This window comes from Sorex fumeus, unplaced genomic scaffold, assembly GCF_029834395.1.
Source record: "Sorex fumeus unplaced genomic scaffold, SorFum_2.1 ptg000008l, whole genome shotgun sequence".
Lineage (NCBI taxonomy): Eukaryota > Metazoa > Chordata > Mammalia > Eulipotyphla > Soricidae > Sorex > Sorex fumeus.
Genome location: NW_026606065.1, coordinates 3,437,991 through 3,453,910, shown reverse-complemented (window position 1 = coordinate 3,453,910; position 15,920 = coordinate 3,437,991). Strand labels below are relative to the sequence as shown.

Here is a 15,920-nt window from a genome sequence, read left to right as displayed (position 1 = left end):
TACTGCTGTGCTATCACTCCAATGGCTTTTATATTTCTTTACCATAATCTTAGCAGTATTTGGGAACTAAGATACATGAACTTAATCAACTCAACATTTTTAATCTTAAGCTAGGTTTCCTTGATATTTAATTATACAATAAATTCTACTACTCAAAAAGTCTGTTATAGGGGCTGGAGCCATAGCACAGCGGGTAGGGCATTTGCCTTGCACGCGGCCGACCTGGGTTTGAGTCCCAGCATCCCATATGGTCCCCTGCGCACCACCAGGGGTAACTCCTGAGTGCAGAGCCAGGAGTAACACCTGTGCATTGCCGGGTGTGACCCAAAAAGCCAAAAATTTTTTTTAAAAAGTCTGTTATATTTACTAATACTAATTATGCATGTTCCCTTTATCCCAAAGTTAAGAATGAATATAATTAGTTCTTATTATCGAGTTTCTCATTTTTTTCCTGCCGATGTCAGCAAAAAAGTATCAAGAGTTTGCAAGATTCATGTAGGTAAGCTGGAAAAAAAAAAGAGGGAGAAAATACAGCTTACGAATAATTTTGCTCCGTATTCATCTCTTCTTTGAAAAATATATCTCCATCTTCTTCCAAACGGTTAATATCTGGTCCATCTGGGTATGGTGTGATGACTCGCCTATCCATTGCTGGAATCTGTAGGGAAAGATGTTAATGTTCTCACAAAATCTGTACGGATTTTTTATGGACTCGTGTGATGCCCTAATTGTTTTAATATGCAGTCGTACTAGCCATAAATATCTAGAATGCTGGGCCAGAGCAATAGTGCACTTGCCTTGCACTTGGTCGACTGGGTTCAATCCCTGGAATCCCACATGGTCCCCTGAGAATGCTAGAAGTGATTCCTTACTGCAGAGCCAAGAGCAACCCCAGAGCACTACAGGTGCAGCCAAAAAAGAAAACAAACAAAAAGTATGAAATGCTGACTAAATTACACAGGAACAGAAGACTTTTATTAGATTCACCAGTTTATTCCATGAAAAATACTTTTAAAAAGCTCTAGTTTATTATAAAATATACACGAATCCATTTCTTTAGGATCATCTGATTTCACATTTTTATACCTGTCCTAAAAATATCTGATTAATATAAAAAGTGAAGACTTAAGATCTTAGTAATCATCATTTATAAATTTGATTTTATAATTATAAATTCATACTTAAAATGGTTCTAAAATAACCAACATTTATAAATGAATTAAGTACGTATTAACTTTATAATTAAATATCTTCAGGTATTTTTTGTCTTGCTTTTATTTTGGAATCACACAGGGTGATGGTTCAAGGGTACTCTGGGGTCAGTGCTTGGGGGTCAGTGCAGGCACTGCTCAGGGGACCATTATTGTTTTGTAATGGGATTACTGTTATTATTGTTGTTGTTGTTGTTGATGGAATTTGGGGATCAAACCCAGATCCGTACACAAAGCATGCACTCAGCCATTAGAGGTAGGTCTCGAGCCAGTCTTTTCCGTTTATCCCACTGTATCTATTAAGAAACTCCATGTCTGCATTAAAAATCATTTGGGGATTGGGGACCTCCTCAGTGATGGTTCACTGCTAGGGCCTAGAGATGAGATGCTAGACTGAGTCAGCAGTTCTTGGAAGGTCATGCAGTGCCGGGGATAAGCTTGAGGCCTCCAGAATGCAAGGTATGTACCACCAACCCCATATCCTCATTTCGAAACAACCTTCCTAAATAGAATTCATTAGGAAATGTCTCAACACAAAAGCCTAAGGGCTAAATGGCTTAGAAACCTGGCTTACAGGCATGAGGTCTCGAGTGCGTTCAATATTTGGAGTCGTAATATGTGTGAAGTGTGATCCTGATCAACTGATAATTTGAACCTGGCTAGTTTACAGCCTGTGGTCTTATGGCACTAGAGGCAATTTCCAGTCACTCTGCAGTCAGGGGTGTGTGACCTTAGATGAGCACCGCAATGTGAAAATACACAAGCACCACAGTCAGAAAGAGCATCAGCGACCCCTGATAAGCACTGCAATTAACATGTGCATGACACCAAAACAAAGGAGCACAAGCTGCAGCAAAGGGGTATGCAAGCACCAAAGCTAGAGGAGAGCACTTCAGTGGGCATTTCTACATGTGCAAGTACTAAGGCCAGGCACGGGCAGGACCCCTGGTTACGGCAACATCATCTACAGCAACAACAATGAAGGGATGGAAAGAGAAAGAGGACATTTTAAAAAATGAATGAAATCAAAGAATTATTTTTAAAAATTTTTTTCAGTTTTGGGGCCACACCTTGCAGCACTCAGGGTTTATTCCTGGCTCTGTGCTCAGGGGACCACAGATCACACCAGGGTCATTTCCACGCAAGGCTAGCATCTTGACACCTGTACTATTTGGCACAAAAAATTATTTTTGTTTGTTTTGGGGTCACAGCTGGTTATGCCCAGGCTTATTCCTCCTGGCTCTGCATTCAGGAATCTCTCTTGACAGGCTTTGGGGACCACATGAGGTGTCAGGGATCAAACCTAGTTTGGCTGCATACATGGCAAGTGCCCTAACACTCTACTATCTCTCTGGTCCCTACAAAAAAAAATTTTACGTGTGACCTAATATACTTCTGAGGATATCAAAGCCTGTCTTCAGTAAAAAACAAATACAAGTCTTACACATCCAAAAGAACAAGAGCAACTAGTACTGGCGTGGATGCAGGAAGAAAGGGACTCTCCTTCACTGTTGGTGGGAATGCCAAATAGCTTTTACAGAAAACAATATGGACATTCCTCAAAAAACTAGAAATTGAGCTTCCCTTTGAACCAGCAATACCACTTCTAGGAATATACCCTGGGGGCCCAAAAACATACAGTAGAAACATTATCTGCACATCTATGTTCACTGCAGTACTATTTACAATAGTCAGAATCTAGAAACAACCTGAGTGCCTGAGTACAGATAATTGGATAAAGAAACTGTGTCACATCTGCACAATACAATAATACTATGCAGCCTTTAGGAAAAATGAAGTCATGAAATTTTCTTATAAACAGATGGACATGGAGAGTACCATGCTGAGTGAAATGAGCCGGAAGATATAGAATGACTGCATTCATTTGTGGAATATAAAAAGATAAATGGTACACATACACACACATATACATATATGTATACATATATATGTATGTATTTTTGGGGTGAAGGACGTTTATTTCACAGTCACACATCTGTACACTTTCTATAAATAATGCGGAGTGCGGGTATTTACAACCATCTCTTGGCCCCTCCCAGGCCGTGCCTCCCTGCTCCCAGGCCCAGAGCCACCAGACACAGATGTGTGCGCTGAGCTGGCCTGTCCCCACCTTGCTCTGGCTCTGGGTCACGGCGGCCAGAGACCCCCCCAGGACACTCCTGACCCCAAGCACAGGAAGGCAAGGCCAGCTGCAGGGAGGGTCACAGTGCCGCCCAGCCCCTGGGGACTCCCTGACTGGGGGAGGGTGCAGGGGGTGCGGGAGGAAGCGGGGAGGTGGCCGCTCACTCTGCCAGCACCCCCGAGTCCCAGGGTCAGGGCTGGAGTGCTGCGCGGAGATCCCAACACCAAGACAAGAACCACAACACAGGTGTATCACGAACAGTGCCAGCGGCTCACTCTGTGGCGCACACCTTTCCTGAGAAGCCACTGGCCAGACAGACGGACAAACAGACCAGACCAGACCAGACCAGACAGAGGAACAATCGGGAGCCCTGAGGCGACAGCAGGCTTGGGGGTGAGGGGGACAGGCGCATGGAGACACGCTGGAACCGTCACCGGGAGTGCGAGCATGAGCACTCGCCACCCAGGCGCGGGGGCATCCCCAGCCCCCTCCATCAACTCGACACGGGCCGGGGTGGGGTTCTGAGATCTTCCTCACTGCTCCGAACCGCAGCCACGTACGAGAAGAGACACAGCACGGAGTAGCATATATATGTATATACATATATATATATGTATATACATATACATATATATGTATACACACATATACATATATATGTATACATATATGTATATGTGTGTGTATATGTACGTATGTATGTATATAAGACTAATATGCAGGGCCAGGAGGATTAGTCAATGGTTGGAAGCTTGCCACAAGAGTATCTGGGGAGGAGAAGGGCAGTTATGATGGAGAAGGGACCAGTATGACAGTAACAGTTAGAAATGATCGTTTTGGACAGGAACTGAGAGTCGAAAGTAGCTAAAGGAATATACCTGATATCTTTCAGTACCTGCACTGCAAACCAAAGCCGAAAAGGAGTGGGAGAGAGTGGAAGAGGGAGAGGAAATGTGTGTGGGGGAGGACGGTGGGGGCGAGAGAGGGAGGGGAAAAGTGCCTGCCACAGAGGCAAGTAGTGAGGGGGACAGGGAGCAGGAGAGAAACAGGGGACATCGATAGTGGGAAATGTCCACTGGGTGTTGGAACAGTCTGAGTGAAACCCAATTATGAAAAACCCATCATGAACAACTTTATCTCACTGTGATTCAAATTTAAAAAAAAAAAAATACCAAGAAAAACCATTCAGAAGAAAAAAAAAAAAGTCTTACCATTTTTCGGTAAAACACAGAAAGATCCTTTAAAACTTCATCACTTAAAACATCAAGAGACCTAAAATATAAAACACAAAATTCTACGTTAGGAGGCTTTTAACTTAAACTTGTCAGTATTTTTAGAAACATTCACATTTCACGATGCTTAGTAATAGTTTACGCATTAATGAATCAGCTGTTTAAAATACTCATTTAAACAGGGAACACACTAAGAACAAAGAAACCTCAAACAGCTTTACAACTCAGTTCTTCATACAATTAACGTTACTATCAAAAACTTGAACCGCCCTTAGCAATTCACTTCTTTGGGCTACGGTATCTTCATGATCAGAGTAGTTGTCTTCAAAGCAGATTTCAAGGAATTCTAGTTCCAAAAAAGGTACTTACATTTTAATCGAAGTTTACATTCTAAAATACATTTTAAACTAATGCAATATAACCTAAATACTCAAATTTGTTTTGGGGAGACACACCCTGCTGTGCTCAGGGCTTCCTCCTGGCTCTGTGCTCAAGGACCACTCCTTGTGGTGTCCTGCAAACCATCCGTGGTGCAGGGTATCAAACCCAGGTCAGCCCAGTGGAAGGAAAGCAGCCTCACCCAATGTGCTAGCTTTAGCTTCTCTGTCCCCTGGATACTCAAATCTATATAAGCCAGTACAGAGTTGAGGAAAATTTTAAAGTTAATTAGCCTGTGATGTTACACCTATTCTGGATCAGTCCTTTCCTTAGAAAATATGTCTGAGTTCAAAAAGCGTAGGTGCGTGGCACACGCTTTCAGTGGCCATGACAGCCTCCCCACACTGGCGGACACATGAAGGAGGGAACAGGGTTGTCAAACTGTTCAGTGATCAGTCACTGTTTCTTCCAATCTCCATCTCCATTCCAGACTCACACTCCCCATCCACTTTCACCCTCCCCCATTCCTGTCTCCCAGCACTGGTTTAAGAGCAAAAAATTCAAAGGTTCCGGATAGCATTTACACATATGGGAGGAAGCACCATCAACATATGTAAAGCCCTTCTTCCTTCTTGGGAGGCCAGGGCAAAATCCCATCCAGATAAGAGATCCCCCGCAGGGCGAAATTTCAAGTAAGGGCATACTTCTCCTTTTTTTTAGCCCAAATCCATTTAAGCAGTCATTTTAAATTTAATAATATTTCTAGTAATTTTTGTATGGACATAGTAAGAGACATATTAAACTTAAAGGGTGGCTTTCCTGGGGACATTTCACTACATATCCAGACAGACTACAGCCCTCAGGCCAGGTTAGTCCTTCCTAACCCCACAGGGTCCTTATCCAGTTATTTCTTTCTGGGTCATAACATGTGTCTCTTTGTGTCTGTCCACGGCTATGCTCTTAACTTGAAAGTTTTATGGTACTTGGCATCTCCCTTTATGATGTCAGGGCAGTTTACATAGTAAAGGGACGACACATCATATCAACAAACAAGACCCCCTAATTTTTCAAGCCATCTGCTATTGTTTAAATTTCACCAAAGAAATAAATACCAAGACAGAAATCCATCAGTAATAAATTTGATGATTTTTCATATTTAATTACTGACTTAATATGTAATACAGATACAGAGCAGTCTAATTAGGACCAAAAAAAAAAAAAAAAACAAAGATATATTTGTGAAAGTACTACTCCAACTGGGCTGGAGCGACAGCACAGCGGTAGGGCGTTTGCCTTGCACGCGGCCAAAATGGCTGACTTGAGTTCAATTCCTCCACCCCTCTCGGAGAGCCCAGCAAGCTACCAACAGTATCTAGCCTGCACGCAGAGACTGGCAAGCTCCCCGTGACGTATTCGATATGCCAAACACAGTAACAACAAGTCTCATGATGGAGACATTACTGGGCCTGCTCGAGCAAATCGATGAACAACGGGGAGGACCGTCACTACTCCAACTAGAATGCAAAATCAACTAAAGGATTTTTCTGTGTTTTGTTCATGTTTACATTTATATTTTCATTTTCACATTTTATTTTTCAAATTATTTACATTTGAAGTTGACATTGATGGTGACTGGTGTTAAAACTTCTATGCCTGAGACTCAACTAGGAGAAACTGTAAATCATAATGCCTTAATAAAAAGTTAATACAGAAAAATTAACTAAAATAGCTGCATAAAAATATATATAGTTGCTTTGTCAACAAACTGTAAGCATAAAGCACTAGTTTCTTAAACTAAGTTGCACCCTGTATGGGGTTATATAACTTTTAAAAATTTTGCTTTAAAATATTATTTCCTTACCCGAGAGACAGCTCAAAGGAATGAGCACATGCTCACATAGCTGAAGCCCAGTTTCAATCCCCGGCACTACATGGTCTCCTAAGCAGCACCGAGCACTTAGGAGTCACCCTTGAGTACACTGGATGTGATCCAAAACAATAAGAAAAGTTGCCATTCATAGGCTATGAGACCCTTAAAAATAAATAAATACAGCTCTTTCTGATTATCAGTAAATATTTGATCTGTATACCTATTACATATGTGTGTGTGTATACATATACATATGTATGTATCTGCAGGGTTGCATGCAAATTTCTTGGCTAAAAAGCATTTGCAATTAGAAAGTTTAAAAAATCTTTATTAGTGTATGACACCAACCTACCTTGCTTCAAGTAAAGCTGACATATTCAGTCCTATAAACTGTAAACAAGACAATTTCAACTGGTCAGCATTATACATTGCAGCAAATTCCAGGAGCATAGCAGCATTCTTAAGAGTAACTACAAAGGAAAAAGAAGCACAAAGGTGAAATGAAATCCAAATTCCATAGCACATTAAAATACCATTTCTCAAGTTGTCAGGTTTGGTTATTTAGATAGAATAAGGAAAAACAGGAAAAAAAAGAAAGAACTTAAATTACAGCACACATAGAACCTATCTTCCAATCTAATATGCCAAAGTAATTTTAAGCAACTGTTTGCAAGAAAAATAAATGTACATGTAAAAACTATAAGCAAAAGAAAATACATGAAGTTCAATACAGTATGACCAAAGGAAAACAGAATCTTCTAACACCTAACATTTTCGATTATTTAGTTTAGTTTAGTTCGTTGTTTGGAGCCACATCTGGCAAAGCTCAGGGCATACTCCTGACTCTGCACTCAGGAATCACTTCTATCGAGGCTCAGGGGACCATATGGGATGCCAAGGATGACTTTCAGCATGAGCTGTGTGCAAGCCCTACACGCTGTACTCTTGCTCTAGTGCAAAAATATCTTGCATTTCCATGGAGAACTTTCCATTTCATTTATAAATAAACTTAAGGAAAAAAAGGCTAAGAGTAAGAAGTTGATAACAATCACTTTATACTGCATAATTTATGTGGGTGTAGGAGATGCAATGCATAGCATGGCTATAGCTAATACTGTATTGTATATTTTAAAGTTGCTAGGAGAATAGATCTTAAAAGTTCTCATCTCAGTTACAGTGAGTCTAAAATAAAGGAAATATGATCCCCCACTGCCAAAATCTATCCGATTTTTTTGTTTTGTCTGAGGAACAGTGGGTGTCTTGGATCAAAACGAATGATGCTCAGGAGACTACAATGATGCAGGGGTTAAGCCAGGGTCTGTGCATGCATCATCCCCATCCTGTATCTCCAGGATCCTTCAGTTTCTGTCAGCTCAAAGAATTTGGGTATAGAGTCAAAATAACAAAAAGGAATTCAGGGTTTCAAAGTTGAGTGCTCGGAAGCATAGTTATGCAATTTCTTAAATAAAGAACAGAAAAAAAAGAGTTCAAAATAAAAATGAGATGTTTCAGTCAGATATATTAGAGGACAGTTATATAAATATTTCAGTCAATAGTTGAAAACAGGCAAGTAAAATAATTACAAGACCAGTGCCAGGGTAAAGATGTCTGTTCTCAAGCTTTCATATTTGGTTTTTCAAAATAAACTATACATCTTTGCTATTTAAGCTTTTACTATATTTTAATGGGCTGGAGTGATAGCACAGCGGTAGGGCGTTTGCCTTGCACGCAGCCAGCCTGGCCGAGCCAGGTTCAATTCCTCCGCCCCTCTTGGAGAGCCTGGCAAGCTACCGAGAGTATCTCGCCAGCACGGCAAAGCCTGGCAAGCACCCCGTGACGTGTTCAATATGCCAAACACAGTAACAACAAGTCTCACAATGTCACTGGGTCCACTCGAGCAAATCACAACAAGTCTCACAATGTCACTGGGTCCACTCGAGCAAATCAATGAACAACGGGAGGACAGTGTGTGTTTGTTATATCTTAATAAAAACTAATATATTTTAATCATATGACACAAATATGTTCAAATGTTCAAAAAATGTATGACACAAAAATATCATTGTGAGTTTTACCACAAGATTTTTCTGGTTTTGTTTTGGGACCACATCAGCTGTGCTCAGGTGTTACTCCTGGCTCTTCTTCGGGGATCACTCCTGGCAGGACTTGGGGGACCATATGGGGATCGAACCTAGATTGACAGCTTGCAAGCACAGCGGGTAGGGCGTCTGCCTTGCACGCAGCCAACATGGCCGACCCGAGTTCGATTCCTCTGCCCCTCTCAGAGAGCCCGGCAAGCTACCGAGAGTATCTCGTCTGCACGGCAGAGCCTGGCAAGCTCCCCGTGACGTATTCGATATGCCAGACACAGTAACAACAAAGTCTCCAATGGAGACGTTACTAGGCCCGCTCGAGCAAATCGATGATCAACGAGAGGGCCTTTACTTTGGCTGGAGCGATAGCACAGCGGGTAGGGCGTTCGCCTTACAAGCGGCCAACATGGCCGACCCGAGTTCGATTCCTCCGCCCCTCTCGGAGAGCCTGGCAAGCTACCGAGAGTATTCGATATGCCAGACACAGTAACAACAAAGTCTCCAATGGAGATGTTACTGGGCCCGCTTGAACAAATCGACGATCAACGGGAGGGCCTTTACCTTTACCCCTTTAAAGGATTATTTAGACCCCATTACTTAGCAATATAATGTGACTTTTAAATGTTAATCTTGAAACACCTGAAAATAACTTAATATTATAATTTTAAAATACTCACGTTTTTCAGTTAATGCTACTTCACAAATTTCTTTTAATCGAGTTATGAGAAGTTGATCAGCCACCACAAGAACCCTACATATAAAATCCACATTTTGAGATTCTGAAACAAAAGACAAAGGATTACTTACTCTTTATTGCTGAGTCAGTATTACACCTAACAAATTTTAAGTAATTAGAACACTATGAAAGAATTATTGTGTTACTGCCTTAATATTGCAACGGCAACTATGATAACTTGTAATAATCAAGTTATTTCTGAATTTAACTTATGTGGGGGAAGCACACCTGGTGATTCTCAGGGCTTATTTTTGTCTCTGTACTGAAACGTCACTCATGTACCTGTGCTTACCCCTGGCTATGTTCAGGGGACCACATGTAGCTGGTGGTGGAACCTGGGTCACCTGGGTCACCCATGTGCAAGGCAATGAACCTGACCTGCTATACTACCTCTCCGGCCCCATATTTCTGTTTTTTAAATAGAAAACTTCAAAGAAACACATCTAAATATCCTGGTTCACACTAAAACCATAAACTGGGCTATATAAATCAATCTTCTTACTCCAGAGGGCTGATAAACTACATGATTTCTTAAAATTCCCCTCATCATTTGACAAATGCTTCTCAAACTAAAAATGGGGGAAAAGTAAAACCTCAGGATAAAACTTGGTATACATGTGTATGTTAAGTACATGTAACACATCCGTGTTAAGAGGGTAGGAAGTAAAATACTGCTCTTTGCCTTATTGAAAATAAAGCTGATTGCTCCAGAGGACTTTTTAAAATTGAAGTTCCTACTTTAAAATAGCCTTCAGCTGAATAGACACTTTATGGCCAAGAGATACATGAAAAAAATAGTCTCAACAGCAAGGCTCTGCAAAGAATCTGTTAAGGCACTGCCTTGCAGGTGGCCAACTTGGGTTTGATTCCAAGCACCACATACAGGTTCCCTGAGCACCACCAGAAGTGATCCCTGAGTAGTACAGAGCCTAGATTAAGCCCTGTGCACTGCCTGGTGTGTACTCAAAATGAGTGATAACAAAACGCTCATCATCCTTTATGGTCAGGGAAAGGCAAACCCATAATACAATAGGCTAACATCTCACACCTCTGAGAATGGTCTAAATTCAAAAAGGTCGGAAACAAAAAATGTTAGGAGTGTGAGACTTAAAACGAAAAAAAAGAACCTCACTGGTCAGAATGTAATCTGGTTTTTCATAAAATCAGTATGGAGACTTTCCAAATAATAACAGAGCTACCAAACAACATAGCTACCAAACAACTCATTCTGCTCATAACTTATCCAAACAATGTAATAGTCATTTGAAAACATACTCATATCTATGCTTACTGCAGTTATATTTACAATAGCCAAGACTTAGAAACAACACAAGAGCCAGAAATACCCCAACAGATAAAGAAGATGTGGTACGGCTACATCCTATTACTCCACTATTAGAAAAGATGAAATCATGCCTTTCATGACGATAGGAATAGAACTTAAAATGGAAAGACTAAGCAAAACAAATGAAAACAAAAAACAACAGGCAAACTTTGTAACTGAGAACTCTGGGTTCAACAGAATAGGGAGCCCACATCCCCCTGTCTCCGACAACTCAGCAGTCACACCCAAAAGCCACCTCTGGTTGGCACCAGATAATCTCGTCCCTGGCCACCATCCAGATTGCATGTCGTCCTCCCACCATCCAGATTGCATGTCGTCCTCTCCCGCAAGGGAGCATAACCATGACACTTGCCATAACCATGCTGCCAGATCCCATGCCAGGCTGTTTCGCTCAGGGAGCCCAGAAAGTGGGCCGGAGAGACTCCTCCCCGCTACAAGGGACCCAGTGCCAGCAGCTGAAAACTTCCAGAACTCAACCACCATCCTGCTCACAGCTGCTCTCCATAGCTTGGGCCGAGCCTCACCCCCAAGTGAACCTATTCCTGGACCACATGGCCACAGATACAACTTATACCTCACACCACCCATACTCCAAGAGTACCACACCACATCTGGTGGGGTTCAAAGTAGGAGGCGACCAATCTTAGAGGGAGTTTATTTTTTCAACAACACATTAGTCATCTCTTATAGAAGGGCTTAATGGCCCCTGGGTGAAATACAACAATCTTCACACTCTTCCCTCTAAGAATACTTTTTTTGTAGCATTTTTAGTAGTTTTTCATAACAAACAATACAAAATATGTTATGTTGGTTCTACCTTGGGGCAGGGATTGGGTTTCAGGATGGGAATATCTGAAATACGGTGGTGGAAAGGTGTAATGGTGTTTGAATGGTGTTTGAATGGTGTTTGAATATTAAATGTAATCAAAAATTGTGAATTATTTTATAAAATAAAAAACTTAAAAAAAACAAAAAAAAACGAGCAAAAAGGGAAAATATGGAATAAACTCACTCATATGTGATACATAAACAAAGCAAGGGCATAGAAAATGTCTAATAAAAATGGTTTCATTAGACTTGAAGGTTGTGTAGTTGAACCAACAGGATTGAGATTAGCAAGGTGCGGGAATCCAGTAGAATATGGTAAAGGGATAATGACACTTGTGAACCAATGTTATCTCAACATTAAAGTAAAATTATTAAAATAATTTTTATTTTATATGCACTATCGGCTATAAGCAAAGGCCCTGAGCAACATGGACAGAAAAATTACATTAAAAAAATCCATCAGTGAGGGGCGAGAAAAAAAAAATCATCAGTAGTAAGTACTAGAGGAAAAAAAAGATATGGGAGAAAAACAGGTAAGGAAAAGGTTGTTTTGTTTTTTTTTAATTTTTAGCTCACTGAGATTTGCAAACAAAGAACGACCCACAATTTTCTCCTACATAAAAGCAATAGTAATCAAGCTTGTTTTCACTTGCTCCGATTCAAAGTTTAACCAAAATCAACAGTGTTTTCCCCCAGAGGTATACAACCAGAAGCTACTGTCAAACACTGGAGTGGACCAAAACAATTACAATAGCTGCAGCAAACATAAAGCAGATTTAAAAAAAAAAAGTAAAATCAAAAAGAATAGCTAAGGGAAAAAAGGCTGTCATGACAAGTGCTTCCTTTCCCCCTAAATTTATATGTTAAAGCTCTAATTTGTAATTATTTAGTCAGGAGATTTTTTTTTTTTTTTTTTTTTTTTTTTTTGCTTTTTGGGTCACACCCAGAGAAGCTCAGGAATTACCCCTGACTTGGGGGATCATATGGGATGCCGGGATCAAACCGGTGTCTGCAGCCACATACAAGACAAATGCCCTACCGGCTGTACTATGGCTCCGGCCCCTGGCCGTGAGATATCTAAGGAAGCATTAAATGTAAAATGATGTTATTGAAGTGAAGCTCCAATCCAACAGCAAACCAATTATGGTAAGGGGTTAATATACAAAATATATAAGGAAGGAGTTTTCAACTCTAGAGAAGCCCATTGTTCTCTCTTAAAAGCTCACTTTCTCCCCTTTCACGCTTTCCTAAAGAATTTTAAATAAAGCTATTGACTTCACTTTTTAAAAAATCATATAAGTCAACAGAAAAATAATTAACTTTTAAAGTGGGTAAAAGATCTAAATAGACATTCTGCTCAGAGCCAGGAATACTCCTGAGCACTGCAGGGTGTAACCTCCCACCCACCCAATAAGATAGACATTTCTCTGAAAAATACACTCAACCAAAAGGATGTTTTTAAATGTGCTCAACATCAATAATAACCAAGAAAATAGAAGTCAAAACCACCATGAAATATCACCTTAGAATGCAGTCATCAAAAATAAATAAAAAGTAGCTGCTAGTGAATATGTATTCATTCTTCATAATTTGTAGTTCATTTTAATTCTTTCACCTCAAATGTTATCACAAGAGTAGAAACAGATTAGACAGAACTTAATTGTAGAGAACGTCAAAACTATACTTCCTATATCAATTATCTTGATCACATAAACAGCTAGATGTGATAGTCTTAAAGACCTAACCTTGAGGAACCATTACATCTAATTCTTGAGTTCATTTTCACACAGGTAATAACTTTTTCTCTTTTTCTACTTCCATACTGTCAGGGATCATCATCGCTGCATATAAGCACATTATAATTGGGGGAAGGGGGACCATAACCAGCAGTGGTGAAGAAACACTCTCTGCAGGGTTTCGGCAAACAAATGGTGCAAGAAACCAAACTCTGGGGTTCCCATACCCAAAACACCGTAAGGTTCTTTGAACATTCTCTGCCCCCTATAAAGTCTAAAGCCTCTGTTGATGTATGCATGTTTCCTTTTTATTTTAAACAAATTTTATTTATTCTCTAACTTCTTTATTGAATCACTGTAAGAAAGACAATTACAAAGCTGTTCATGATTGGATTTCAGTCAGACGACAGTCCAACACGCATCCCTCCCCAGTGGACACTTTCCCAGGTTCCCGCCTATCTCACCCCACCCCCCACCCACCTCTAGGGCAGGCCTCTCCCTCTCTCCCCCTCCCCCTCTCCTTCCCGCCCTTCTTCCCTCTTCCCCCCACCCCCTTTTTGGGCCTTGTGGTTTGCAATATTGATACACTGATATTGAAAAGTTATCAAGAATATCCTTTGCCAAACTGTCTGCCATAGAGGCTGGGAGAGGGGTGGGACAGGGATGGGGGTTGGGGATGGAAACTGGGGACACTGGTGGTGGAAAATGTGGAGGGATGGGCGTCCAATCACTGTATGACTAAACCTCAAACATGAAAGTTTTTTAACTGTTAAAAAAAAGGATTTCCCTTACCTACTTCAACCCTCAGATCTTGTCCGGAGTGATCATTCCCAGCTATCACTGTCATAGTGGTCTTTTCTCTATCTTACCTACCTACCCTCAGCCCCACACACACTCGTGGTTAGTTCCAACCACTGACCAGTCCTCCTAACCCCCGTTTTCCCTGGCCATGAATATTATTCTTCTACTCTCTATATTTTTTATAGAAGTATGTGTATTTCAAATGAAAATCACGATCATTTTATCATTCTTTCATTGTATCCCTAAAACGTTCTCGTGTTAATACCTTTTATCACCACAGCTTCATCGGTATAGAGGTAGTCCAAAACAACTTTCAGAATATCAGAATGGATTGGCATTTCCAGAGCTGCACAACTGGAAGCCTAAATCAAAAAAGTAAAGTAAGATTATTTATTATAAACAAACACTATTACATTCTGATTTGGTTACTGATATAAAAAAAGTTAGCAGGAATTTATATCAATTTTTTTTTAAAAAAATTGTAACATTTACATGGGAGCATAGTGATAGCACAGCACAGAAGGCATTTGCCTTGCACACGGCCGACCCGGGTTCGATTCTCAGTATCCCATATGGTCCCCCAGCACCACCAGGAGTAATTCCTGAGTGCAGAGCCAGTAGTAAGCCCTGAGCATCGCCGGGCGTGAACAAAAAAAAAAAAAAAAAAAAGTTGTAATATTTACAAAATGCAAAGCATTAAACTGAGATGGATTTATCTTTAAAATAGCACATATATAGGGCTGGAGCAATAGCACGGCTGGTAGGGTGTTTGCCTTGCATGTGGCCGACCCACGTTCAATTCCCAGCATCCCATATGGTCCCCTGAGTACCGCCAGTAGGAATTACTGAGTGCATGAGCCAGGAGTAACTCCTGTGCATCACCAGGTGTGGCCCAAAAAGAAAAAAAAAAAAAAAAGCTCATATATAATATCGATTTGCTCGAGCGGGCCCAGTAACGTCTCCATTGGAGGGCTGGAGCGACAGCACAGCGGTAGGGCATTTGCCTAGCACGCAGCCAACATGGCCGACCCGAGTTCAATTCCCCCGCCCCTCTCGGAGAGCCCGGCAAGCTACCAAGAGTATCTCGCCCGCACGGCAGAGCCTGGCAAGCTGTCCGTGACGTATTCGATATGCCAAACACAGTAACAAGTCTCACAATGTTACTGGGCCCACTCGAGCAAATCGATGATCAACGGGAGGGCCTTTACCTTTACCTTTATATAATATAAATATTAATATAAAAAGATTAAGAAAAATTGAGAAAAAAACACTAGCATTCTAAACACATGACCAATCAATAATGGGAAAATTCTGATTTAAATGAGTTTTTTTATAACAACTATTTCTAAATGTTGCTATTTTCAACATGACAGTGTTTAATACAATGAACATATTCAATATAATGTTATGTTTGAGGCCTGGATTCAATTCTTAGAACCACACACACACAATTAGATACAAATGAAAACCTGAGTTAAGAGTATCAGGTTTCCAATTTTCCTTCCAAATTTCCTTGATAGTATAGTTACTGCAAATATAAAAAAAAA

The 15,920-nt window shown here is 40.7% G+C and overlaps 1 protein-coding gene across 3 annotated transcripts in view; it reads right to left on the bottom strand.

The window, feature by feature from the left end:
* The window catches only part of IBTK (inhibitor of Bruton tyrosine kinase), an 80,116-nt gene that overhangs the window by 26,257 nt on the left and 37,939 nt on the right, over positions 1–15,920 (bottom strand). For all 3 annotated transcript variants that reach the window (XM_056109798.1, XM_056109799.1, XM_056109800.1), the window contains exons 16-20: positions 14,639–14,735; positions 9,605–9,706; positions 7,187–7,304; positions 4,566–4,626; positions 540–658 (exon numbers count right to left, since the gene is read on the bottom strand). In XM_056109798.1, the coding sequence (XP_055965773.1) occupies positions 540–658; positions 4,566–4,626; positions 7,187–7,304; positions 9,605–9,706; positions 14,639–14,735 (497 nt within the window). The remainder of the gene's footprint in view (positions 1–539; positions 659–4,565; positions 4,627–7,186; positions 7,305–9,604; positions 9,707–14,638; positions 14,736–15,920) is intronic.